The sequence below is a fragment of the Varanus komodoensis genome, unplaced genomic scaffold (assembly GCF_004798865.1).
Source record: "Varanus komodoensis strain SLA01 unplaced genomic scaffold, ASM479886v1 scaffold63, whole genome shotgun sequence".
NCBI classification, from domain to species: Eukaryota; Metazoa; Chordata; class Lepidosauria; order Squamata; family Varanidae; genus Varanus; species Varanus komodoensis.
Window position 1 is genome coordinate 257,175 of NW_025336259.1, and position 25,696 is coordinate 282,870.

The 25,696-nt window shown below is 56.4% G+C and overlaps 2 protein-coding genes across 2 annotated transcripts; one reads left to right on the forward strand and one right to left on the reverse strand.

Moving 5' to 3' along the window:
* The first annotated feature begins 1,231 nt into the window (after positions 1-1,231).
* On the forward strand, positions 1,232-12,755 carry LOC123033568 (mitochondrial uncoupling protein 2). Its single transcript, XM_044450234.1, has 8 exons — positions 1,232-1,355; positions 4,214-4,368; positions 6,502-6,742; positions 7,554-7,761; positions 9,046-9,240; positions 9,923-10,024; positions 10,746-10,926; positions 12,232-12,755. The coding sequence occupies exons 3-8, from the start codon at positions 6,617-6,619 to the stop codon at positions 12,344-12,346; spliced, it is 927 nt and encodes a 308-aa protein (XP_044306169.1). The 5' UTR covers positions 1,232-1,355; positions 4,214-4,368; positions 6,502-6,616; the 3' UTR covers positions 12,347-12,755.
* Positions 12,756-15,213: 2,458 nt separating this feature from the next.
* DNAJB13 (DnaJ heat shock protein family (Hsp40) member B13) lies at positions 15,214-21,401 on the reverse strand. The gene is made up of 8 exons (XM_044450200.1): positions 21,334-21,401; positions 20,521-20,624; positions 18,828-18,989; positions 17,860-18,017; positions 16,847-16,960; positions 16,444-16,557; positions 15,720-15,796; positions 15,214-15,387 (listed from the first exon to the last, which is right to left on the reverse strand). Exons 1-8 carry the CDS (start codon positions 21,399-21,401, stop codon positions 15,234-15,236), a joined length of 951 nt encoding a protein of 316 aa, XP_044306135.1. The 3' UTR covers positions 15,214-15,233.
* Positions 21,402-25,696: the final 4,295 nt, after the last annotated feature.

Sequence of the window (25,696 nt, forward strand, 5' to 3'; positions counted from 1 at the left end):
ACAAAGTAAACCCCCCCTCACCTAAAAATTGTACCCCTGACAAACTCTTCTTCCATGCTTGCCCACGTGTCTCCTTTTGAGTAGATTCTGGAGTGCAGAAAGATGCACTATCAGGGAATGTGTGCCTCGTCGATGCACAGGGGCCTGGTCGGGGAGGCCAGGAATGATCGCAGGTGGAGGGCGAACAAGTGCAGGAAAATTGGCTGATTAGGAGAAAAACCCGGACAGCTGCATAAAAAGCTCTCGGGGGAACTGCCCGCTCCGTGGCTCCTTGTACGTGAGCGTGGAGGACGGAGGTCGTAAGGGAGACGACGCGGAAATGCCAAGTAAGAGGAAGCTGGGGTGGGCGACCCCGCTGCAGAACGGGCCAACCGTGGCCCCCAGAGCGAAGTCAGGAGGAAAGAGTGTTTCTGAGCACGTGCAGTTGCCAGAGGGGCAGGCATGGCGCGGGGGGTGAGCGTAGCCTTGGGGCACCTTCGGGGTGACGCGGCCGCGGCTCGGAGCCCGCCGCGCATGGAGGGCGCAAGGGGCGAGCGCGGGAGGGGCAGAGGCGGGGAGCGGGGCCGTTCCGTCCATGTTTGCAGGGGGAGAGCAGCGATTGCGCCCCCCGCGCTGCAAAAAGGGGAGCGGGCTGCCACGCTCGTCGCGCCGACTCGGCCTGCGGGGGGCGCTGCGCTGCGGGGCGCAGCCTCTGGGGCCGCTGCCAGGCGAAGGGCCGGGGGGCGCGGCTCGGGGCGCGGCGGTGCTCCTGCCTTCCCGGGGGCGCCCGTCGCTTGCCGGCCCGGCCCCCTTTCTCCTGTGCATCTTCGCCCTTGGGCGTGCTGAAGCAGGGACGCCGCCCGTCTGGGCAGGGAGAGCGCGCTTACTCCGGAGTAGGCCGTAGTAAATGACACGGGGCCCGCCCATTCCGCCCCCGAGCTCGGCGCGTGAAGGCGGCTTCCTCGAGAGTAAGCCTGTCGAAGGCGGTGGGCTGGCCAGCCAGCGTGGAAGTGCGGCGCAGCGGGTTTCCGGGCCTCGGGGAAGGCGAGGGCACGGCGCTCTGTGCATGCCCCGAGGAGCGGCCGCCTGCTCTCGCGCCCAGGCGCTCTCCGGCCTCTCCCCGCCCGCAGCGCCAGAGCCGGTCCGCTCCCGCCGGCGCGCAGCCTCCCGGGCCGGCCGTGGGCGCGGCGAGGGCGGCGCGCGGCGCAGCGCAGTGCTATAAAAGGCGCCGGCGGCGCGCCCGGCGCTGCTGCTGCCGCCCGGCTTGGCTTCGCTTCACTTCGCTGCGCTTCCCTTCCCGCCTCGCCTCGCCCGCCGCAACCGCGCCCATCCCGCTGCATCCGGCCCGCTGCGCTTGCTTGGTTCTCCGGTGTCAGGTGAGTCCCGATGGGGGGGCTCTCCCTCCCTCCCTCCGGGGTGCAGGGCTCTTCGGGGGCCGCCTCTCGCTTTCCCTTTCCCCGCTCGCCTCCCCTTCATTCGACCCCACTGCGGCGTCCCCCGGGGTCATTCCGGGTGACTGCCTCGGGAGGCGCCGTGCCCGCGGGGGGTTTTCCTCCGCCGCCCCCGATTTTGCAACCCCCCCCCCGTGCCTGCCTCGGGGCTCGACTCCCCTTCCCGGGGGAAATGACCCTCTCGGCGTCTGCCCGGCCCCGGGCCCTGCGGAGGTGGGGACTGCAGCTGCCCTGTTCTGGCCTCCGACGCATCGGAGGGGCGCCCGGTTGGGAGTGGCTTCACCGAAGACCCATTCAGATGGGAGTGCGGGGGGGGGCGACGATCGGGGCGCCCCACCTGCCTCCTTTCCAGCCCCTCGCACTCGCCCCTCTGCAGCTGGAGCTTCACCCTCCAGCGGATTCTGCTCCTCCTCTGCCTGCCGTTTCTGGGGGCAAGGTGTATTACTGGGGTACCTGTCCTGGATGCTTTGCAGCCGGCAACCCCAAGTACGGGCCCGGTCCCTTTGGGCCAGAAAACCCCATAGGGAGGGCAGGGACTCGAGCTCCTCCGTGCCCTCCTGGTTGACACCTGCCAGTCACCCCTTGTTTGCCGTGACCCCAGCCGCCGCCCGTTCCCGCAGCCCTGGGCATCTGATGCCGTCCGGAGACCTCGGCTGCAGCTCCCGTTGTGCTCTGGATGGGCATGATGGGCGTTGAAGTCAGAGCAAGCTGGGGGGAACCGGACTGCCTCTGTGCTCGGCCTCCAAGGGGAGCTTTCACGGGATTAGTGGGGCCGGCATCTTTCATCCCTTCTAAGTGGGCAAAGGGGACTTATTTATTTTTATTTATTTATTAAAACATTTCTGTGCCGCCCCTTGGGGTCCCCTGTTCATACCGAGTCGGATGGTTGGTCCATCTAGCCCAGGGCTGCTCTGCGAGATCTTGGAGCCGGCTGGCTCAGTACCACCTCAAGCAGCACGAGCCAGTTTGACCTGGAGCAGAAGCGACTCCCGCTGCTTTCCGAAAAGCAAGTGTGGCAGGTTCCTTCTGATTTGGGTGGGTGCGTTGCTCTAACCACAACACGCCAGTCCGCCTTGTGCCCCATTTCCACCGCTGCACACGGGCACGGCGTCTCTCACCCGAGCTCCATGTGTGTCAGTGGGTCTCCTCTAAGTAGGAGTAGGACTTTCGATGCATGCCACAGTAACCCCTGTGTCACGACTACGCAGCAGCGTCCCGACCGAGGGAATGGAATGCGCTTGTCGGAGTTGGTCCGGGCATCCCTTTCGCCTTCTCATTCCTCCTTGCTCCCCTGTTTCAGCTCTGCTAACCCTTGACCTGCTTTAAGTGTTGATTCGGGCCTTTGTTCCTCACAGATGAGCAGATCATCTGCAACACTTCAACGCCCCCCCCAAAAGCCCCCCCACTCTCCGAGGAGCACAGGAGCGGCCTCTCGTGGGCCTGGCTTTGCTCTGCCTGGCCCACTGTTACAGACGCTGGCCAGCAGCCAGAGCTTCCAGGGAGCTGGGCACACGTCCTTCCCAGTCCCGCCTGGAGATTCTGTTGGGAACTCAGCCCTCCAGATGTAACTTGGCCTTGAGCTGCAGCCCGTCCTGCATCCAAATCCATGGATGGGCAGTATTTTTAGGACCAGCCGGAATGCCACGAAAGTGTGCCGGCTTCAGGCCTTTCCAAATTCTTCTGTTTGGCTGGCTTGAGCACAAAGCACAAAGGGGGGGAGAGAGAGGCAAAAGCCGGAGAGTAGACCTCAAATTGGGCTGAACGTCGGACACCTGTGCGGCGACATTTCTGCCCAGCAACGCCGCTTGCGCATGTCTTTCTCTGTCGAAGGAGCGTGGCTTGTCCTAGCCTGTTCTCCTTTCTGAGTAATAATCTGGTCTGAGTGCAGATTACTTCTGGGCTATTAACGTTGCGCACGGAGCGTGATCTTGTTTGCTGTTGATGCCAATTGCTTGTCGTAAATGGTGCCAAAGGGTGACTAGAACAGCCTCTTTAACAAGCTCTTGCGAAAGAGATTACCTTCGTGTAGGACATCTCTTGCTGTACCCAAAGGCGTGTTAGGGGGCAGCCCGCTGGAGCTGAAGCCCCACATCTTTCCTCTGGAACCCCGAGTCTCTGGGAGGTTGCCTGTCCTCCAGCCCTGCTCTCCAGAGGCGCCCCTGGAAGTCAAGGACTACTGAGCCTGCTTTACTCAACCTGCTGGAGGGTTATTTTTTTCTGAAATCAAATGCCCCCCTCCCTTGTCCAGGCATCTCTCTTCACAAACGGGGTTGTCCTTAAGAGAAGGGTCCTTTAACCCCACACAGATTTGCAAGCACATGTAAATCTCCAAATGCAAATCCTGACTTCCCTTTGTCCTGTAACGCTGAGCCCCTGAGTTCCCCGGCATGGGCATTACTTGCTCTCTTAAGTCGGAGTTGCAGAGTTTGCAGAAAAGGCCCGTCCGGGTGCCTGCTGAGCGTTTCCTTGCGTGGGTTGCTGTCTCTGCCATTTATTGCTAGTGCAAAGATGGCCCGTCAGTCTCTGGGCTGCTGCTGCTAAAATGGGAATCCGGTGCCAGTGCAAACAGGCTCCTGCTTTGGGGAGTGCAGGGAAGCCGTGAGCTGCCAGTGCAAATCAGCTTTGCATGCAAATCAGCAGATGTGGGAAGGCCCGATCCGGCTTTAGCGTGGGCCAAGGCCTCAAAGTGTGGCTTTGCATCATTTCTGTAATCCTGGAACTGCAAGTCTGAGCTGGTGCCCCTGTATTCAGACGTGTTTGTCTCTTCCCTTTTGCTCCCCTAGGATAAGTATTATGATTATTAGGTGTCGTCCTTCAGCTCATTTTTCTATGGAAAGTCAAGGGAGCCGGACTGTGGGGGCGTTGAACAGCTTTGACGAACGGGACACTTTTAGAGAATCCTGATCAAGCTGCAGCGATCCTGACATACTTGACTAAGGTAATTCTGGCTTTGGAGGAGTGGGAAGGGTCCAGTCACATCTTGGTTTGCTGTAATTCCATGCGGTCATGGGGAAAGAGCGTATCTGATTCCGATTCAGTGCAGGGAAGAAAAGGTAACCATTCACTTGTAGCCAGATCATGCTTTTCCACTTCTTCATTCTTCTTTCCCCTTTCTGCAGAACGGTCAGTTAAGGGGAAAAGAAAGGCTGCAGAATGTGCTTTAGTCAGTAGCACCCTCTGCATGGATGCTAGAAGCCAGGGACCTACGCAACAGAATTTTTAAAAGCCTCAAAGCAAGAATTGGCCAAACCTATGTGCTGTGCTTTACTAGGCGGTCTGTTCTGCAGTTCTAGTAGTGCTCAGCAGAATTGCACTACTTAGGCTGCAATACATTCTGCATCCTAAATTCCTTGATTTCCGTTTTGAACAAGGGAGTGAGTTTCTAGACCCTGGGGATGCAGAGCTAGGGCTGAAAACGTGTCGGTGACACCGGTTGTGCCCTGGTCCCAGGCATTGTCACCAGTGAGGGAAGGGGTCAGATCGCCCTAGAGAACTTGTACCTTTCTCCATGAAAAGCACAATGTCTTGAACAAGCAGTTCTTGATCCTCGCTGTGACTTTTGCAGGATAAACAGTTCAGGAGTTTCTTGGCATCTGATCAGCCCCAGGTGTTTAATCTGGTTTACCATCTGTGGCATATTCAAGCCGGTATTTCGCCATACTGCTGTGATTTCTGGCTACAGGCCTAATTTCTTTTTCTCACCAATCCTGCTAGTTCCCTTCTTCTCAGAAAAGAAAAAAAAAAAAAGCATCCAAACCTTTGGGAATGAGAAATCCGCCCTCAGGACTTACAGGCAGTAATTCCAAAAACCTACTCTGGCAAGCTGCAGAGGGAGCCATAAGGGGTGGGGGTGGGATGGGAATCCCCAGACCGTGCGCCCATGGCTAGAGGCTTTCTGGAGAGCCCTGGAGGTTCCCGGCAGGCTGGGTCTGGCCCAGAGGCCTGTCGCTCAGTCCAGTCACCTTGATGTGCCTTAAAGAAAAGCAGATTCCTCAGGTTATGGAAAAGCCATCCAGCGAGGCCGGGATGCAAAGCTCCCGTTGTGGGGCTCACCCTCTGGAGCGAACCATTTTCAGCAATCAAATGGTGCACTCACCCCAGAAGCCATGCGGGGCCTCTGCCGACTGTTGCTTAGCAACAACCAATCGGGGAGCTGCTTCAGCCGCACAAGATGCATCTTCTCCTGTTGCTGGGGCACGAGGCCTAGCATCCAACGCAGCCTGGGAAAACGCCGTGGCGAGTCCTTGGTGATTCTCACAAGAAAGGGGAATGCTTCATGCGTGGCCTAAACTTGCTGGCTTCGTACCGTGCCGCAGCTTTCCCAAGCTGGCCTGCCAGCCTTGCTGGCTGGGGACAATGGGAACTGGAGGCCTGGACCCCCGGCAGGCGCCGACTTGGAGTATGGAGTGTGCCATAGAAAGAACGGAATGGCTCTCGGCCTGGAGGGCGCTCAGCGTGCCGTGTGGTGCTGCGCGCGAAGCGGGTGAGAGGCGTCGCACCGCCCTGCAGCTGCTGGGGAAGCCCGAGGCTACCCAAGCTGCTCCCAGGCAGCTGCGGAGGGCACGTTCCTTCCTGTTGCTTCCAGAATCCGGAGCGTGCAGCATCCAAGTCTCCTCCAAACGAGGCATTTGGCCAGCAAGGGGAAATGCAGAAGTGAGGCAGGGGAGGAGCAGGGGCTAAAAGTCCTGGATAGGACCCCCTGCCCTTGCACTTTCCTCCTGTTCAGCATTTAGCAAAAACGGCTTGCGTGCGGGAGGCCACGGGAGCAGCCCGGGCGCTGGATCAGGCCCAGGGTCCATCCGGTGCAGCTGTTGTTCATACAGAGGCCAACCGGCCGTCTCGAATGCAAAACCCACCTATGCTGAGGGCACATATGCCGGCAGACCTGGGTTTATGGCTCTGTAACATGTGAACCTGCCCTGGGTGTTCCTGGTGAGCCTGTTCTGCTGCAGCAGTTTGAAAATGCAGAGAAGGTCTTTGGGGATCAGTGCCAGACTGTTCCTTTTCTCCGTGCGATGTGCTCGGCCTTCCCCCATATCGCGGATGAGAGGAACCTTCTGTGTTCTCCCAGACAGGGGCACAGGTCACTTGTCTCGTCCTTTCGCCACGTCGGCACGCCGCGGTTTTCCTCCCTCCTTCCTCCCTTGTGTCCACCGCATCTGTCAAGCCGGTGCGAAGCTGTCAGGATGGTTGGATTCAAGCCCACCGAAGTGCCCCCGACAGCCGCCGTCAAGTTCGTGGGTGCTGGAGCAGCTGCCTGCATAGCCGACCTGCTCACCTTCCCCCTGGATACGGCGAAAGTCAGACTGCAGGTGAGCCGCCGGGCCAGAGCAGCCGTCCACGGACGATGCACGGAAGTAGGCGTCCTGTCGCCTTGGCTGAGCATCCTCCCTCCCTCCCTCCCTTGGGGTCCACAAAAATGCAAGTTCACATTCCCCGAGTTTCTGTGAGCTCGGTCCTTTGATGTTCAGCACAGTTACTTCGTGTGTGAGTGATGCGTTTAGCTGGTCTGGCACCGTGGTGAGAGAGCTGGCCGGGCCTTGGGAGATCTGGGTCCTCGTCCCCACCTGCCTGCGACTCCCGTGGGGTGACTCTGGACCAGTTAGCCTCAGCCTAACCTACTTCACGAGGTGGTTGTGGGTGTGGAGTGCAGAGGACGGTGGTCACGGAAGCCACCTTGAGTCCGGGACAGGAAGGGAAAGGTGGAGAATAAACACAACAACATTTGTATTGTGTGTGTCTCTTCCAGCCAGGGATCTTTGCTTTCATTGCTCTTATCTTTGTTGGCTGGTGATTGGAGATAAGAGCTTTCCTATGCCAGAGGAGGGGGCAAGACCTGGGAAGGAAGCTGAGGGGCTGGGTGCGGGCCTTCAGGCTGGAGGTCCCCTGTCCCTACGCTAGAAACAAGTGCATGCAGAGGCTTCTCCCTGGACTCATGTATAATTCATCCTCCTTTCCTTAAATGATCAAGGACAGAAGTGCAGTGTATCTTTCCCTTGCTCTCCTGGGCAGAGTGAGATTGCCCTGCTCCCAACACAGACCTCTGGCTGGCCACCGTTTGTGACAGGTGCCCGGTTCGCGGTGAAATCTTCCTCCCCCACCGCACGATGCTCTCTTGCGCAGATCCAAGGCGAAGCGAAGCGGGCCGTGACAGCCAAGCCCACCAACTACAAGGGGGTCTTCGGCACCATGGCCACCATGGTGCGCAACGAAGGGCCCCGGAGCCTCTACAACGGCCTCGTGGCCGGCCTCCAGCGCCAGATGAGCTTCGCCTCCGTCCGCATCGGGCTGTACGATTCGGTGAAACAGTTCTACACGAAAGGGTCGGAGCGTAAGTTGGCCTCCTGCTCGGGGGGCAAAGGCTGAGGGGGAGGTGCTGGGGCTGAGGTCGACGGGGCAGCCCTGTTTGCTGGCCCCAGAGCCCGCTAGCTTGAACCCAAGTGCACAGGCTGACAGTGCCTACCAGGTGGAAAGAAGCAATGCTCTCTGTACTTGCTCAGAGATACCTAGAACTGAAAACAAGCTCTCTGACTGAACAGTGAGAAGGTCATTAGCATGCTTCAGTTAGCGTGGAAGTTAGAATCAGTCAGAGCCAGTGCAGCGCAGGGCCACAAGGTTGGTGGCCGGTTTGCAGGGGAAGCCGCATGAGGCGAGACTGAGGGAACTGGGCCTCTTCAGCCTGGAGGAGACTCAGAGGGGATCTGTTGGCGACATACAGGTACGTGAGGGGGTGTCACACGGAGGTGGGGAGAGGCCTGTTCTCCCCTGCAGAGGAAGGCAGGAAGTGCTCCAACAGAGCAAAGCTCAGGGAACCCAGGTTCCATTTGGATGCCAGGAAGCACTTCCTGACAGTCAGGACCCCAAGGGTGTGGAATGGGCTTCCACGGGGGGTGGTTGAGGTCCCACTGGTGCGGGTGTTCAAGGACAGGCTGGACATGCCCATGGTGGGCATGTCGTGAATGGAGCCAGCTGGTGCCGGAGGTCCCTTCTTACTCGCTCTGTTTCTATGTTTCTATGAAGTATGTGGCTCAACAGAACTGAAAAGATCATTGAAGTAATTGTGGACAACAGACTCAACATGAGCCAACCATGCAATGCAGCTGCCAAAAGGGCAAATGCTATTTTGGGATGCATTACCAGAAGTATGACTTCCAAATCACAAAAAGTAGCAGTTCCTCTGTGCTCCTCCCTAGCCAGACCTCACCTGGAATACTGTGTCCGATTCTGTGTCCGTGGCCAAGTCCTGGGCTGCAGGTTCCTCCATTCCCTACAGATGGAACTTGGAAAGTGTCTGTGGAACAGACCTGTAAATACCTGTAGGCAGCTGGGCAGGGAGACCTTTGCAAGCTGCAACAGAGCCAGTGCTTAGGTTCAGTTTCCCAGTGTGCCACAAACTGCTTGTCAAGGTGTCTGCGGGCAGCTAAACTTTGGAGACAGGCTAATTTGTGCGGGTTGTGGGAGGCAGTGGGGGGAGGGGGGCTCTGGCAGTCCAAATCCTTCTGTGGGGCTGGGTCCCGGTGGACTCTGATCTGTGGTCATTTGGCTTCTGCGGGTGCTTTGAGGGGGTCCCTCCTTGCTTTTTAACTGTGCCGCCGTCTCTTGTCGATTTTGGCAGATGCCGGCATTGGCAGTCGTCTCCTCGCGGGCTGCACCACCGGCGCGATGGCGGTGGCCGTGGCCCAGCCCACCGATGTGGTGAAGGTCAGGTTCCAGGCGCAGGCCCGGATGGAGGGCAGCCGCCGGTACCAGGGGACCCTGGATGCTTACAAGACCATTGCTAGGGAAGAGGGCCTCCGGGGCCTCTGGAAAGGTTGGTAAGGGGTGCCTGGAAAGGGCTGTGGGGGTCTGGCTTTGCGGTCCCCGTTTCAGGGTTTCCGGCTTGCGCAGAATCACGGAGAGATCTCCGACACCTGCCTTTTGTAGATCGGAAGTGGGCAGTGGCTTGACCGCCAGATGTTGGGACTACAACTCCCAGCATTCCTGGCCACGAGTCATTGTAGCAAGGGCTTTTGGGAGCTGAAGTCCCAGCCGTCTGCCCACCTGTTCTCAAACTGCATTGAACAAGATGTGTGGGGGCATCAGGTGCTTTGCTGAAGTTCCCATTTCCTCCTGAGCCCACTGGGCAATTTTCCTGCAGCCTAAATCAAATCCTAGCTCGATCGTAGGCCTTCCTGCAACGTTTTAATGCACGATGTTATAATGCAGGCATCGCTGCGGGTTCCTTGCACTCCCTCGGTGTGCTTCCTGCTCGGTTTGTAAGGCCAAAATCTGGCTTTAAAAAAGGACAGGTTAAACTTGAGGTCCACCAAAGCCCTGAATTCTCTGCAGCGAGGTCAGTGCAAGTCCTGAGCTGGTAGATGAGCTGCCTTGAACCCTCTTCAAAAAATCCGGTACCGTGGCCGCTAATGATCTAGCGATCAAGCGATGTTTTGAGACATTAATTTTGCCCGTTACTTTTCTAAAGCCCTTTACCTTTTCCCTCCCTCGTCTAGGGACTTCTCCAAATATCACCCGGAATGCTCTTGTGAATTGTACCGAGCTTGTGACCTACGACTTGATCAAGGACACGCTCCTGACGTACAACCTCATGACAGGTTGGGACAATAGAGCGAACGGAACTCTGACTCAAAGACGCTTTGAAAGTTGGCCCTGACGAAAAGTCAGGGGCCTTTGATGTGGTACAGCCCTTGCTGGGTCAGCCTGTACCAAAAGAATGCAGCAGAGGCCCCTTGTGTGAAGGTCTGTGCGCACACACACCAATCTCCCAGGAAAGCTTACTCCTGCGGTGCCGAGCCCTTTCCACCCAAGGGCCCTGCTGTGTCTTGGGGAAGCTCTCTGGAACTGCCCCCAGCAGGGGTGGAAGGAAAAAACTGACGGGCCCCGAAATGCCAGCATGTTTTAGCCGAAAGCGACTCCTGCCAGGAACCAACTCTTAGGAGAGGCGTTTCCTCTTTTTTAGAACGGGGAAAAGAAATGTGCACAAGCTGAGGAAACCCCCAGATGATGCCAGGGACGCGTGAGGGCGTCGTGGTTCAGGGTGGAATTGGCCTAGGGCCTCAAGGTTTATTCCTGTAATGTTCCCAGTCGGAGAGGATTGTCTCTGGCTGTCTGGACCATGTTTTTATACGAGAAACGTTTGCTCCAATATGTCAAAAACGTTCTCCAAAATGCTGATCGGTATGAACCTGTGGGCCGCCCCCATGGCCGGCTGTGAGTGGAGCAGCTCGACATAATCCGGCGTTGTCTCGGCCGGACGCCAGCATGGACGCCCTTGTCCAGCTCATCCCCGCCTGCTCTGTTCCCCCTCCCACCCAGATAACCTCCCGTGCCACTTCACCTCCGCGTTTGGGGCCGGCTTCTGCACGACGGTCATCGCCTCCCCGGTCGACGTGGTGAAGACCAGATACATGAACTCTGCCCCAGGTCAATATGGCAGTGCCGTCAAGTGCGCCCTCGCCATGCTCCGAAAAGAGGGGCCCCTGGCCTTCTACAAAGGGTGAGTCGGGGCTCTCTCCGTGCCCTGTGAGGCTGCCGGGAGCTCCTGGAGCCGTGCAGAGCGACAGGGCTCTTGCTCGTTCTGAATTGCCGGAGGTAATTTACACACCATGTTGGGGCAGCTGGGTAGGTTCAACCCACAGTGCTGAGCTTCTCCTGTGCGGAGGGCCAGGAAAGTGTCGTGGTTAAGAAGATGGGACTGGGGCTCAGCAGCTGGGTTGTAGTCCCCCACCCCCCGCCCGAGCCGTGGAGCCGACTGAGTGACTCTGGGCCAGTCACAGACTCTCAGCCCAGCCTACCTCACAGGGTTGTTGTTGAGGGGATAAGCGTGAGAGCAGGAGGGGGAGAACAGTGTGAGCTGCTTTGAGTTCTTTAACAGAAAAAAAGCAGGTTATAAATCTATTAAATAATGTAACTGTCTTCCTCACCTCGCTCAAGGAGGGCTCTTGGGGGACCTCCACGGTAGCAGATCTTAGGGTCTGGGCAGGCTCATATGGACGGAGATCTTCCCTTAGATTTACCCCCCAAAAGAAGCCAAAAACAAGCACTTCACAGAAGGCGAGTTTTTGTTCATGTGGCCCCCATGCAGAAATCCTAGGCAATACCCGCCCAAAGTTCAGGCTGGACACGCACCCTCTCCCCCGCCTCGCAGCTTTCCCTTTCTTCTATTTTCCAAGGATGCATCTGGAACTCACGGGGCTTGGAGGTGTTTCTGGAAATGAAGATGAGCAGTTGGCTTTTTGTTTAATTTTGAAACATCTTCAATGGGTTTCAAAGGAAATCAAGCTAGGAGGTGTTTCCAGGCCCCGTGGTACCTGCAGCCCTCATGTTGGCGATCCTGTGCGCGCAAGAACCTTTGCATTACGTTTGGGCTAGGAAATATACCAAGCAAAACGTTCCTTTAAAAGGGAGCTGACTCTGGCAGGATTGATGCATCAAAAAACTTCCTGTTTAGTTGATCTGGAAGCTCAGGAAAGACATAGAATATCCTGGGTGGGCTAGAGCTTCTGTATAGCCTGAAGGGCCTGATCCTGCCTAATTTTGGAAGCTGAGGAGGTTTTGGCCTGGCTGAAACCTTAACTATTGTGAAGCGCCCAGTGGCCTTCGGCAGCGGGCAGCATAGAAATGTAACGGAATAAAGAAATCATGGAAGAGGCTTGGTTCTGGGTGTGGAGGGCAGGTGCCGCATCCCGATCCGGGCTGGCCGGCACACGCAGCCGAGTGTGTCATGGCGGCAGCTCCTCTGCATCGGGGCTCTAACAGCGTCTCTCCCCCCCCCCCCACATCCCCGCTCTCTCCCTTCCAGTTTTACGCCCTCGTTTCTGCGGCTGGGGTCCTGGAACGTGGTGATGTTCGTGACCTACGAGCAGCTGAAACGCGGCCTGATGGCTGCCCGTGGATCGCGGGAGGCGCCCTTCTAGCCGCCGGATGGGTGCACTTGGCAGAATCTGCCTCTGCCCAGCTCTTCCCTTTCCACCCCTTCCCGGCCGACGTGTCGACATTTCTACCTCTCTGTGCAACTTTCTGCGTGTGGCTTCAAACGGCTTCTGTCGTGCCCTTGTGCTTCTGGTCCGCGACGAGCCCACTGCTTTTAGCAATGGGTTTTTAATGTGCTCTTGTTCAGCCTCTGTACTTTTCCCTTTTAAGATTGTCCTCTTTGCTGGAAGCACCTCACTGAGTTTTGAAGAATTTTAGACCGCAGAAACTCGAATTTGAGGGCTGCATGCGAGCGCTCGGTCAGCTTTTCTTTCTACGCAGACGGGCAGGCATTTTTAAAGATAGATTTGAGATATTTAAGGTGCTTTAATAAAGGCTATGCAAGAGACCAACCATTGACCTGTTTTTCGGAGCTGTTTTTCCCTCTCGGGGGAAGGAGGAGGCCGCACTCGCACTGCACAGGGGTCTGGAATCAAACCCTGGGATGTTGTTCCCCTGAGCAGACTTTTGCCCCAGTGGCAACCATTCCTCATCCCCAGCCAGCTGTGCTGGTCAGGGCTGATGGGAGTTGCAGTCCAGCGCATTTGGCGGGTGCTGGATTGAGAAAGCAGCCCTATGAAGCTGGGGATTTAAAAACCAGCTTCCTTCCACCCTTTCCCACTCAAAGGCCGTCCTCTTGGGAGCAGCCTTCCGGTTCCTTCCAGCCAAGCGGGGAGAGCCCTGCAGCACTGCTCCACCTCTGCCTCAGACGGATTGGGGCTGCACACCTGGACCGACACCTGTTCGTCCCTTGCATGAAGGCCAGAGGGAGGGCCGGCTCACGCAAACCGAGGACTTGGGAGTCCCCTGAATGTGCAAGTATATGCCTGCATCTCTGAGGAGGATTTCTATCTTAGTTACTGCGACAGGCAAATCTTGAAAGCATTTCCGTTTTCACAGGGCGCAAGAGCCGCTTCCCAGGGTGCTGAATGTTCCCTTGAGCCATAAAGTGGAAGGCGCGCTCCGGCCGTGGGCACGGAGGGCGAGAGGCATCTGGGTGCCCGCGTCCTTTCATAGTAGGATGCGGCCAGCCGTGGACACCGCTTCCCCTGGGCTGCCCACTGCTCTTCCTGCCATCTGGGAAACGGGTTGCGGCCCTCTGCATTGCTGGAACATGCTTGCCCAAAAGAGATGGGGAGGGCAGAAAGCAAGCGTGCCCCCTTGGAATCCTCTCAAGCACCCCCCCCCCCAGCTACCAGATGTGGGGCGGGAGCGCTGTGCGGATGCTGTGGCAGCTGGTCCCCAACTTGCACAGCCCAGAGGGGACGCTCCTGTGAAGGGCGAGTTGTGCGGGCGCAAGGGAGCGGAAGTGGCCTTCCCGCGTTGTGGCCTTCGGCTGAGCCACGTGCCCTCGGACGGCCCGAGCAGGATTGTGGCAGGCGCTTCCCAAGGGTCCAAGCCGGGGGGCCCCGAGGCTTGGGATGAAACGGAGGCGCTGGCCCTGCTTTCCCACCTCTGCCGAAGCAGGAGGGCAGGTGTCCAAACGGAGGCCTTGAGGAGCCCACGCCTGTGAAGAAGACAGACCTAGAGGCCCTTCCCTGTGAAGGGCTTCGGTCCCCTCAAGGGAGCGGGAGCTTTTCCTGGGCCCCAGTTCCGGTGGCCCTTTCAGGGGGCAGTCCTCTGCTGTTCCTGGCCTGGGGAGCTGCAATTAGCCACAGTCTGCAGAGTTCGATGAAGCTCTTGCAGACTGGCAGCTCCTGTTTGTAATTTTAAATGGGGAAAATGTGCCCAGGGGCTGTTCAGGTATTACCCTTTGTGAAGCTGTGTGTGCTGATGCAAAGCGGTGCCGGGGTTTGTCCTTGCCGTCCTCTTTTTATCCGTGATCTCAGTGTTTTGTCGGTCTGTTTCTAGTACAGTGAAAGGAGGCAGCTGAAATGTTGTGCTCCGTTTAGCTTCTCTCCCTGCCCCGCCAAATGGTCTAGTCCGACCTTCCTCGGCTGGACGCCCTTCAGGCTTTCTGCACTGGAATGCCCAGCTTTCCTGCCCATTGGCCATTCTGCCTGGGGATGATGGACAATGGAATCTGAAAGGCCTGCGGGGCACTCGCGTGTAGGAAAGCTGGCCTGTTATGTACGTTGCAACTTAACCAAGTGACCACGTGCAGCTGGAGGGCATTTGGACCGTGGCTGGATCGCGTCTGCGGAGCTCCTCCGCTGGAGTTGCGAGCAGCACAATCAGTCAGAAGACAAAGCAGTGAGAACGCTGCCAGGCGACAGCGTGAAACTCCTGCACGCGGGTGCAGCTTTCCGTTGATCCAGGCCAGTGACGGCGAACCTTTGAGAGGCCGAGTGCCCAAACTGCAACCCAAAACCCACTGATTTATCACAAAGTGCCAACACTGCAACAAAACCCGAAAACTGAGGTTTCCGTTTAGAAAAAACTCCTCACAGCCAGTCCAAGCCAATATATAAATGTCCTTGGCAGCGCACTGACCGGCCATGCGAAAGCTCGGACAAGTCGCGGCTCGTGACATCATTGCCTGGCGCCGCTACTCCCTTCCAAGCATGCGCACGGCCCCTGTGTGCACGGTTATCCGATGCTCGGCTGCTGGGGCGATGCTGGGGCGACTCGGCTCGTGTGCCGACAGAGAGGGCTCTGCATGCCCGCTGTGGCACATGTGCCATAGGTTCGCCACCACTGCCTAGACCCTACCCTGGGGCACTCCCCTAGCCCTAATATAGCCCACTGATCTAGGCTCTCCTGGATGAGCCGAGTCCACCTTGGAGGCTGTGCCTGCCGTCCCCAGACAATTTGTGGCAAAAGAGGCAGCGGGAACGGAGCAAAATAGCTTTATTCCTTGCTTGGGGAGGAGGGGAGCGAAGGCCGCGCGCCTCACTGCAGGAGGGCCTCCTGCAAGAGCTCCTTCTTGGCCGGCGTGAGCCTGGCAGGAAAGACGATGTCGAAGTACATCAGCAGGTCCCCCTTGCAGGTGGGGTCCGCGGACAAGGGCATCCCTTCCCCCGGCACCACTTTGAAGTACTTGGGGCTGCAAGGGCGAGATGGAGACGGGTCGGGAGGCGGAGGGGCTGGGGACCCCTGGCAATTCTGTGCAATGCTGATGGAGCGGAAGGGAAGGGAACCCGACAGCCGCCGGCTGTAGCCGCCCCCCCGCCCCAAAGCTGGAAGCGTTTCCACTGCCGCAGGGCCTGGCAGGCTCTCTGCCTCCTCCGGAAAGGCAGGACTCTGCAGGAAAGCCTTCGAGGCAGCCCTGGGGGGGCCCAGGCTGCAGGCAGGCGCTCAGAAGGGGGCCCTTCCACGCCCGGTGCTTCCCGAAAGCTCTCCCCTCGCTCCGAGCCGAGGGCCCCGCATGGCACTCACTGGACGATGTCATTGATGGGGATGTTGAGCAGTCGCTCGTCCAGCGTCCGCACGTCCACGGTGCACCCGATCAGGGCCTGCGGGAGAGCGGCGAGCTGAGGCCAGGGCACGACAGGAGGGCTGCTCGCCTCCCAGCGGCCCGGCTTTCGGCTGGAATAGCCTGCTCTTGGAGGAAGTGTTTTGAGTGGACCAGAAGCCGGCCAAAGCCAGGCCTGAGGTTCGTGCAGAGGGGCGACAGGCAGCCTCCTTGAAGAGGGACACGCTCTGCAGCTGGCGCACCTGGACAATCCACAGGTGCCCATGCGGAGAGGAGGGAGGATCATGCGAGACCTGGGGGGCAGGAGCTTGAGGTCGATCCTGGCGAGCCGCTGGCCTCGGGCACCGCTCGAGGAAGCCAGCCTGGCCCAGGCAGAAGGGCTAGCGGGCCTCTGAGAACCCCTTGTGGCTGGCAGAGCTGGAGCGAAATCGCAAGCCCGCCTCGGGGGATGGGAAAGCAGGGCGTGCGCGTTCCGCCTGGGGGTTGGAGTGAAGAAACGGGGAATCTGCCAGCCCGAAATCTGCCCGCCTTTGCTGAGCGGGGGCAGTCTATGCCACCCGACTCCCCTCCACAATTCTGCCGATAATTACCTTGTAAGTGGCATGTCAGGCAATGCAAAGCATTCTGGAACATTTGAGGGGGGGGGCTGGTTGGGTTGCCCTCCTGGCTGGCACCCCACTGCCTCACCTTCCCCAGGGGGAGAGTGGCCACATAGATCAGGTTGTCGCCCTCTCTCTTGAACCTGGGGTGGAGCTTCTCCTTCACGATGAAGATGATGTCTGCGGGGATAATATTGGGGCCCTAAAACAGAGGAATCGTGGCCTGTTGTTTCTGCCTGAGGCAAGCATGGGACTGGGCCCGCAGGAAGCCCAGGGTGGCCGTGTGCGACCCAGACAGGGCTGGGCTCAGGAAGGGCCGGAAACGGGTCCTTCCTGGCCCTTCTCCCACTCCAGTCCGAGCAGCCCAACCCCCGGGATATCTCCATCCGGGAACTGCACCCTCCCTGAACGTGGCATCAGGTCTTGCAGGCAGCCTCCCAGGTCAACCTGGGCAAGAGCACAGCCGCCTCGCCCCCAGCGCCCCACGCCACCTGGTCGCCCTCCTCTTGGAAGGTGATCCTGGTCCCTTGCTTCCACCCGGGCTGCACGTCAATCGTGAGGATCTTGTCTTTGATGGTGGACGCGTGGCCATCGGGGTTCATCACCTGCGGGGTGGAGAAAGCAGGCCTGGGAATCCACAGACACCCAGGCGAGGCACGAGAGGCGGCCCTTTAGTGAGGCTGGGGGTGATGCCGCAACACAGGATGCGGGAGGACAGCACGGGAAGGCCGCGGACACCTAAATGTCACATCGTCAGCCAGATGCAGGCTCTCACCTGCAGGCCCCACTGGCCGTTGCTGCCAATGTGAATGGCATGTCCAGAATACGAACGGCCTCCGCCCCACGGAGCATGCCAGCTAAAACTAAAACTGGAGTGGAATCTGCATGAACTTAATTTACACAAACTTTGGCTTTGAACATAGAAACTGAGCGAGTCAGAAGGGGCCTCCCGGGCCATCTAGTCTGACCCCTGGCTCCAGCCAGCTCCACTCACGACATGCCCACCATGTGCATGTCCAGCCTGTCCTTGAACACCCGCACCGATGGGGCCTCAGCCACCTCCCAGGGAAGCCCATTCCACACCCCGGGGGTCCTGACTGTCAGCATCCTTTGCCAAAGGCCGAGTGGGGAAACGGTGGGTTTTGAAGGCGGGAACTGACAGGCACATCACAAGGAATGAGGAAGTCCATTCCGGGGACGAAAGCAGCAGGGGAGATGCAGTGGCATCTTTGGTCGGAGGTGGGCACCTGGCGACAGGGATGAGCTTCTAGAAGCATGCCGAGATGAGCAGCCGGGGAGGGAAGGCGGCAAGGCCAGGAAGGCTCCATGCTCCATCCAAGAGCCTGTGCAAAGCTCCAGTTGGTTCCTCTCTTACGCAGAGAGACACTATTTGAATCCATCCCTTTTCCACTTGTGGATTCTGCGACACGTGCATTCAGAATTGCCCCCCCCCCCGAGAGTGTTGTGAAGCCCCCAGACCTGGGCACAGAGTTTCTTTCCGTACCCTGCGTGAGATCTTGATTTTCTTGGTGCATCCGTAGAAGAGGTCTTCCAGCGAAAGGTAGAGGTCTCGCTCTATGGGGGGGTCCTTCTTCCTCACCCCCCTTCCTCTCAGCCCCCCAAAAGCCATGTTAACTTCACCCCCTTCTCCAGTGTAGAATTCTAAGCCAGAGAAAGAAAGGGGCAGCATTAGGGGGTGGGTGGACTTTTTGGGGGAAAAATCACTAATTTTACTTTAAAAAGTGATACTGTTTTAGAACAAAATAAGAATGTTTGGAGGATGAAACATTTAGCAAGCCTGAGGCCCTGCAACAAAAGGAAAATTAGGCAACGCCATGGCTCAGCATCAGGTGATGCAGAAAGTGTCTATAAAGGGTGAAGTCACGGCCTGTGGGGATGGGAATGGGAAAGCTCCTGTGGGAATGGCTTTCAGCGTTTTCCACCTCTGGCTAGGGAAGGAAGCCCTTTATTTTATTTATTTATTTATTTATTAAAACATTTGTATGCCGCCCCATTCGCCGAAGCCTCGGGGCGGCTTACAACAATTAGTTAAATAATTATAATTAAAAATATAAACATTAAAATAAAATACATACAATATAAAATAAGCCACCCTGGCCAGATAAAATTCAATAATATTAACATTTAAAATGCTGCTTAAATAAAAAGGTCTTCGCCTGGCCCCGAAAAACAAATAATGACGGCACCAAGCGGACCTCTCTGGGGAGCGCGTTCCCTTTCCGCTCATCATGAGAGGAAGAGTTTTCAGTTTTGCAGGAGCTACAAAACTTGGGCGTCTGTGTGACGCCCGCCTGCAAAAAGACCAGCTGGCACTTAATACCAAGAGACGCTTTTCTGCTGCTTCCGGAAAGGCCCCTTGGAGACCTGCTGGCAACCGTGGCCCAGGCGGGCCACGTGGGGAGGACGGCAGACGAAGGAGGCCTTCTCACCCAGCGCAGCATGTGGACCTACCAGCAAAGGGGTTGTCCCCTCCAAAGAACTCCCGGAAGACTTTCTCTGGGTTTCCATGGAACACGTAGCCTTCCGTCCAGGGCGTATCGATCCCAAACTCCAGGGGAATCCCTCCTTTGAGGCCTTCTTCCGCAAATTTATCGTAGATGCTCTTCTTCATAGCTAACGAACAAGGAGATGCCATGCATTTGGTCACGGGAGGGAGAGATTCTGGAGGTAGGCAAATATATACGTGGCAAAGTTTTTCTTATTATCACATACATTTATGTAATAAATGGTAAACAAGCTGGGACCCGGGAGAGATTATTTGGGAAAAGGAGACTGGTGGGGAGGCAGGAAGGTTGTCAGTGATCAGCCTGCTCTTTTCTCTCACACACACATGTACCTGCACACACAGAAACACGTACCTGTAGAACGGCAAAATTTGCTGCGCCTTTACGTCTGCTCATGGCAGACCCTGCCACACCACCCTCAAGGGGAGCCTGGCAACGCTGGCAGCCGTGTTGAGCCAGACTGACACACCAGTCCTAGCCCTCCACGTCTCGGCCAGGAGCACATATTCTGTAAAGCGGAGAGTTCTTTGCTGCCTGTTCCAGACCGTGCCAGCACGTTTAATTATTCTGATCATCTTTGGGGGCATAACGTGAAGCGCGTAAGAGGTTTTGTGGTTTAATTTGTGTCAACAGTTGTAGCTTTTAAAATCTGGTTTTTACAGTTTGTATTACATTTTATGATCTTTTATTGCTGTTCTGTGTTCGATATTGCAGCAGGAGAATGATTTAAGCCACTTTGAGTTCATTGGGAAAAAGCAGGGTATGAATTTAATTTAAACATTTAAAATGGCAGTTTTCATGAAGTGCTGGATCTGCAAACAGGATCTTCTGCACTCCTGAAAAACCAGCCGGGCTGTGCGCTCTCTCCCTCACCAGAAGCGCCATGGCTGCATACACCTGTTGCTGAAGGCAGGGGGCCTTGCAGCCAAATGCTGGAGGGGTCCTGTGAGCAGCAGGTTCGCCACCCTGTGTAAGGCACGCTGGACTGGATGGACTTCGAGTCTGGTCCCACATGGCTGTTCTTATCAAACTATGGTCCCCAGGATTCTTTGGGGAAAGCCAAGGTTGATGCAGTGGTATAAAGAGACATCTAACTGATATTGCCTGATGTTCCTTCAAGACAGGAAGCAATCCTTCCCATGATTAGAGAGAAAAACATAGAAACAGAGCTAGTCAGAAGGGGTCTCCTGGGCCATCTAGTCTGACCCCCGGCTCCAGCTGGCTCTGCTCACGACATGCCCACCATGTGCATGTCCAGCCTGTCCTTGAGCACCCTCACTGATGGGGCCTCAACTGCCTCCCAAGGAAGCCCATTCCACACCCTCGGGGTCCTAACCGTCAGGAAGTGCTTCCTGGCATCCAAATGGAGCCTTGGTTCCCTGAGCTTTGCTCCATCGGAGCCCGTCCAGCCTTCCTCTGCAGGGGAGAACAGGTCTCTCCCCACCTGCGTGTGACACCCCCTCACATACCTGCATGTCGCCAACAGAAAAAGGCCTACAGCTTCCTTCTGTTTGGGATAAAAAGGCCTGCAGCTTCCAGCATGTCCCAGGGCAGTCCTAGGAATGCACAGGAAGCAGCCTAATGCCAGTTCTTCCATTCTGCAAATGGCGCACGCAGCACCAGAATCGCTTCCTACTTACGATCGCTCAAGACATCATACGCCTCGGCCAGCTGCTTGAACTTCTCGGGGGCCCACGGCTCCTTGTTCTTGTAAGGGTGGTACTTCAGCGCCAGCTTCCGATAACTGCAAGACACACATTGGGGCAAACCCTTTACGTGGGTGCAGCGGGGAGGGATGGGGGGCACCCTGGGAAGCAGGGTGCTGGACCGGATGGATGCGTGGACTGATCCAGCCCAGCTCGCCTAATGTGCTGGGGGCTTATGCAAGGAGAAGGACCAGAAGTGCACAACATTTTCTGCAAACAAGGAATATTAAAGATCTGGATAAAGGCCTCGTCAGATGTTGCTGGGGGAAGAGGAAGGTCTTACTCTGCTGCCAAAAGAGAAGGCTGGTTGCCGGGGGGCCTCCCAGGGGAAACTGCTGCCTCACTGGGGGCCACGACTGAAAGGCGCCTGCCTCCCCCGCCACAGCCGCCTGCAAGCAGAACCGTGTCTCTTGAGGGGATTGATTTTCATGGATGGGGAGCAGAGAGACCCACAAACGGGCCCGGCGCTGCACTGCATGCGAGGGAAGGGGGCGCAGGCAACAAAAAGCAGGCTCCTGCGGCGCGGGGTCCCTCCGGGGGGCCCGCGCTGGGGGAGGCCAGCCTAAAGTACTCATAAGCCCGTGCGGTGCTGTGGTTCAAGAGGAGGCCTGGACTCGGGCGCTTTAGGATCCTGCAGGGCTCGCTGCCTGCAGACCCGCGGCACGCGACCCTCCGTGCACGCAAGGCGCGTCCCCACGTGCGGCACACACGTGCACGCCGCGGCTCCCGCCCGCCCCCGGGGCTCACGCCTTCTTGATGTCGGCATCCTTGGCGCTGCGGGTCAGCTCCAGCACGGCGTAGTAGTCCTGCCCCATCGCGGCGCCGGCGGCCCCTTGCCCGGCCGGCCGGCCCGCCCGCTGCTCGGCCCTCCCGTTGCCAGGGACGCCGCCGGGCCCGGGGCATGCCGGGAGTTGTAGTCCTCCCCCGCCCCGCGCAAGGGGCCGCGGAGGCGGGGCCCGCTGCCGTCAAGGAGTCTGCCTTAGGCACCGCAGCCCCCATCGTTCGCAGCCGCCCGCCGCCCTTCCGGCCGGGGATGATGGGACGGCGCCCAACGCCCCGGCAGCTTGGAGGAAGGCCGGTTCCCGGTGGCCGCCGCACCGGCGGGGAGGTTGCGATCCCGGTCAAAGTTGCGCCGGCGCAGCCCCGCAGCCCACCCCGCTCTCTCGAGCTGCCTCCCTGGGATTCCCTGGGATTCAAGGATCCCGTGGGGCGGGGGGGAAGGGCTCCTCCGCACTGGAGGGCCGGGCGCCGCTTCGCGCTTGAGATGCCGCACGTGGAGATGCCGCCCTCCCGCGGACACGTGCGCCGTCTCTCGCTCCGGTGCGTGGGAGTCCGCCGCCTTTCCCTCGTGAGGAACCCCGGGCGGCTCGCACAGCCCTTGCATCCCCCACCACCGCCCCACCGCCGTGAGAGGGGGACCAGGCTGGCGCATCGCTGATACCTCCGCGTTTATGCTGTGATGTTATTATTGCATCAGATTCCTTGCATCCTCCTCTGCTCCGTGTCATCATCGCAACAGCCCTGCGAGGAAGGCCGGGCAGGGGGGCAGTAACGGGCCCAAAGTACTCGAGCATCGTGGATAAATGGGGACCAGAATCTGGCTTTCTGGAGCCCATCACTCCAACCATTGCACCACTCTGCCTTGCACTAGTTGCACCAATATTTACATACAATTACTGGTTTCAGTGTGTTTTAGATTTTACTTTGGTGAAATGCACAATAACATGAATAGGAAATAAAAAATACTATTATTTTCTGATGATCACCAAGCGTTTTCTATGTACCCAAGGCTTTGGCATGTGAAACAGATCTCCTGAACTGAATGCCAATTTTGGTGATGTTTTGGTTTTAATGCATTTGTTTTACTGTCGTTCTAATCAAGTCTTATTTGTGATTGGCTTTGAATGCCATCCTTCTTGGCAGAAAGGTGGACTACACTTCAATAACATGTCACAATATTTACAAGGCTGCTGTGGTCTCCTTCACCTTCGGATCTTAGAGTCATGTCTGTGTGACATCGGAAGCAGGTTCTCCTTTGCTTCCCGTATGCTTACTCTGCATTAAGCCGCTGTAGACCTCAAGTATGTGCAGTTTAGCTCTCTAGAAAGCTGGTTGTGGTACTCCGCTGCGAAGAAAAAGAAAGCTTGCAACAGCAGGCACAAATTTACTTTGGTGTAAGCTTCCCTAGACTCTAGACACACGAAGTGTTACCAGGACTCTCAGATTTTCATACAGGAAGTTTTTATACTTTCAATATGTTTTTTAAACCTACTGGGGGTAAGGAAGGGTAAATGGCCAAGTCAGAAAAATATGTAAGAATAACCGACCCAGGCAATCACATTACAACTGTTTATTTTGTACATCAATACACTGCTTCACAACAAAATTTTCAAATTTATCTTGCTGTGGATAATGAAAACATAAGGTAAGCCAATCAAGAACATGAAAAGAACCATAATGGATCAGACACGAGTCCGGCATTCTGATCCCAAGTGGCCCACCAGCTGGCCACAGGGGCCCCCAAGCAAGCCATGCCATAGCAGCCCCCTCTTACCCATGTTCCCCAGCAACTGGTGCCTCTGATCCTGGGGATAACACAGTCATTAGGAATCGCCTTACTCACTGTGATTTTTTCCTGATTCTTTTTAAAGCGCCCCAATGGCGGCCATTACCGCAACTTGTACTAGCAAATTCCATAGGTGAATTTTGCGCTGTGTGAACGAGTCCTGCATTTTTATCCGTCCCGAATCTCCCAACAAAGAGCTACTTGAAAATGATGGATGGCACACGAAAGGAAGCACTGTTCACACCAACTGTGGCACTCGCTGCCCCAGGAGGTAGTGACGGCCCCCTGTTTGGATGGGGGCACGCAGTATTGCCCTGCGCCTCCTCCTGCCACTGGCCAACCAGCACGGCGTAGCAGCCCACTGCATTTCGTCTGTCTGGCACACACGAGCCCTGGAAAAGATCCCTTAACCGTCTGATTAGTGGCCATGTCGAGCAGACTGACTTGGAGGCTTGTTTCGGGGGGTGTAAAAATTTGATGTCGAGGGAAAATCTAAATCCACACAGGGCAGGCTCAGCTTACTGCTGTCTCAGGCTGAAGCAGCCCTCGTCGGTAGGGTCACAGTTCTACCACGTGTTGGGAAAGTGGTCACAGGAGCTTTCATGGTCTTGTGCTGACCCTGCTCGAACGCCTGGCTAACGACATGTGCCCCCCCGTCACACCAAGCCAGCCTTGCCCACTCAGCGGCAGATCATGCAAAGCGGAGGCATGGGCTTCCTAGGCGAATGTCTTTTCCTCTTCTGGCTGAAAACCCAAGAGGAGGAATGGCTGTTCCTCACAGAATTTTACTAGGAAAAAAAGTGCACCACTCCAAATCAGCCAAAGCTGATGGGAGAAACCACAAGCTCTGCAGGACAAGTTGCCCAGGTGCCCAGGTGCCTCTGTTCATCCACAACGCACCCTCTAGGTTAAGTCACATCTACTCCCCATTCTGTGGGTTGGATCCTGGCTGAGTCAACCTTATGACCCGAACTTTAACCCTCAACCTGATTTTTAGAGATCCCCTTTCCCACAGCACCCCTTAGTCCCGAGTAGCATTTCGAGGGGCTGAAGCAGCTCCTGGATGGGTGGGAGCCGCTCCCTTGTACAGGCCTTCCAGGCCATGCCCGACTCTGGATCAAACCCACTGCAAGAATTATTTTTGTCTGCTTCCTTTAGACTCCAGACGTGTCTTAAAAAAGAGAATGCAGAATTTTAGTCATGATTTTAAGTATTTCACTGGATTTTAACCAAGTTTTAACTGGATTCCCCCTCTTATTTCATTATCCATGTCTTTTGATTAAAACACAGTACAAATTTAGGTCAAGCAAAATACATTCCAAGACCCTACAGCCTTATCCAATAACAGCAGAAGTAGCCTACAGTTCCTACAAGGTAGTTGTTCAGCCTCCTACATAAATAAGGTGATCTTTATACCCATGTTATCCTTTAAATAAAGGGGGGGGGTCAAATTTCTCTCTACCTCTCTTTTCCACCTTTCAGAGAACCTGTTTGCTTCACCTAAGGATGATGACAGACCCAGTAACAGCTAGATTAAATTCTCTAAAATGGAAGAAACCAGCCACTGCCTGTTGCTTCATCCCCACAGTCTGGGGGAACCTGAAACCATCACAGCATTTGTCTGTCACTTCCTCTGACTGTACCAAAACGGTCACTCCAAGACTTCAACCCACCCAAACTTCCTGCCCACTGCTTTTTTTTTTTTACTGCCCTGCCCAGTGGGAGAGTTCTTGAGAATGTGAAAGCTTGAGTGCTGTCTTGAAACCTTCAGGCTGGCCTGGGAAAGGTATATGGATGCTCATGTTCAGCTGCTCAGTTGTGTCTGACTGGAAGCGATCCTATGGGCCAGATCTCGCCACACCGTCTGATCCCGTGCACCTCCTTCGACTGAACGATGCTCCGGCCCGCACCCTCTTTGATGGAGCCTCGCCACCTCGCTCTTTGGCGACCTGGTTTTCTCTTGCCGCTGAGCATTCCAAGCATTCTGTCTTTTCCTAATGAGCTTGATGGCGTGACGTGGCCAAAATATATGAGTCTCTGTTTTGTTATCTTGCCAATCAGGGACACGTGTGGCTTAATATGCTCCAGCAGCTGCTCGTTCGTCACCCCCACTGTCCATGGAATGCGCGGCAGCCTCCGCCAACACCGCAGCTCGAGTGAGTCGATTCTCCTCTTGCCTTGCCTTTTCATTGTCCAACTTTCACAACTGTAGGTTGCTAAAGGGAAAATGATCACTCGGACCAACCTGCACTTGGTTGCCAAGCTGATGTTCTTGTTTTTCCACACGTGATTCATGCCTGTCATTGCCATACGACCTAGTGAAATGCCTTGCTTTATTTCTGGACTGTATTTACAACTGCAAGGAAGCAGTGCTCCAAGGAAAGTGAATTCCTCGACACATTTGGTTCAAAGGTGTCTGGACAAGAGATGTCAAAGATGAAAGGAAGCCCAGTGGAAACACCCAAGATCTTTTAACTGTTGTGAGAGTGCAGGATTAAAAATAAACCAATACTCACCATTCCTGAGACAGTCAATTAAAACAGC

Coding starts and splice junctions, on each gene's coding strand:
- LOC123033568 (XM_044450234.1), top strand. CDS start 6,617: ATGGTTGGATTCAAGCCCACCGAAGTGCCCCCGACAGCCGCCGTCAAG. Junction 9,241..9,922: donor CCTCCGGGGCCTCTGGAAAG/GTTGGTAAGGGG, acceptor TCCCTCGTCTAG/GGACTTCTCCAAATATCACC. Junction 10,025..10,745: donor GACGTACAACCTCATGACAG/GTTGGGACAATA, acceptor CCTCCCACCCAG/ATAACCTCCCGTGCCACTTC.
- DNAJB13 (XM_044450200.1), bottom strand. CDS start 21,401: ATGGGGCAGGACTACTACGCCGTGCTGGAGCTGACCCGCAGCGCCAAG. Junction 16,558..16,846: donor TCCAAGAGGAGGGCGACCAG/GTGGCGTGGGGC, acceptor CCTCTGTTTTAG/GGCCCCAATATTATCCCCGC. Junction 15,388..15,719: donor CCCATCAATGACATCGTCCA/GTGAGTGCCATG, acceptor TCGCCCTTGCAG/CCCCAAGTACTTCAAAGTGG.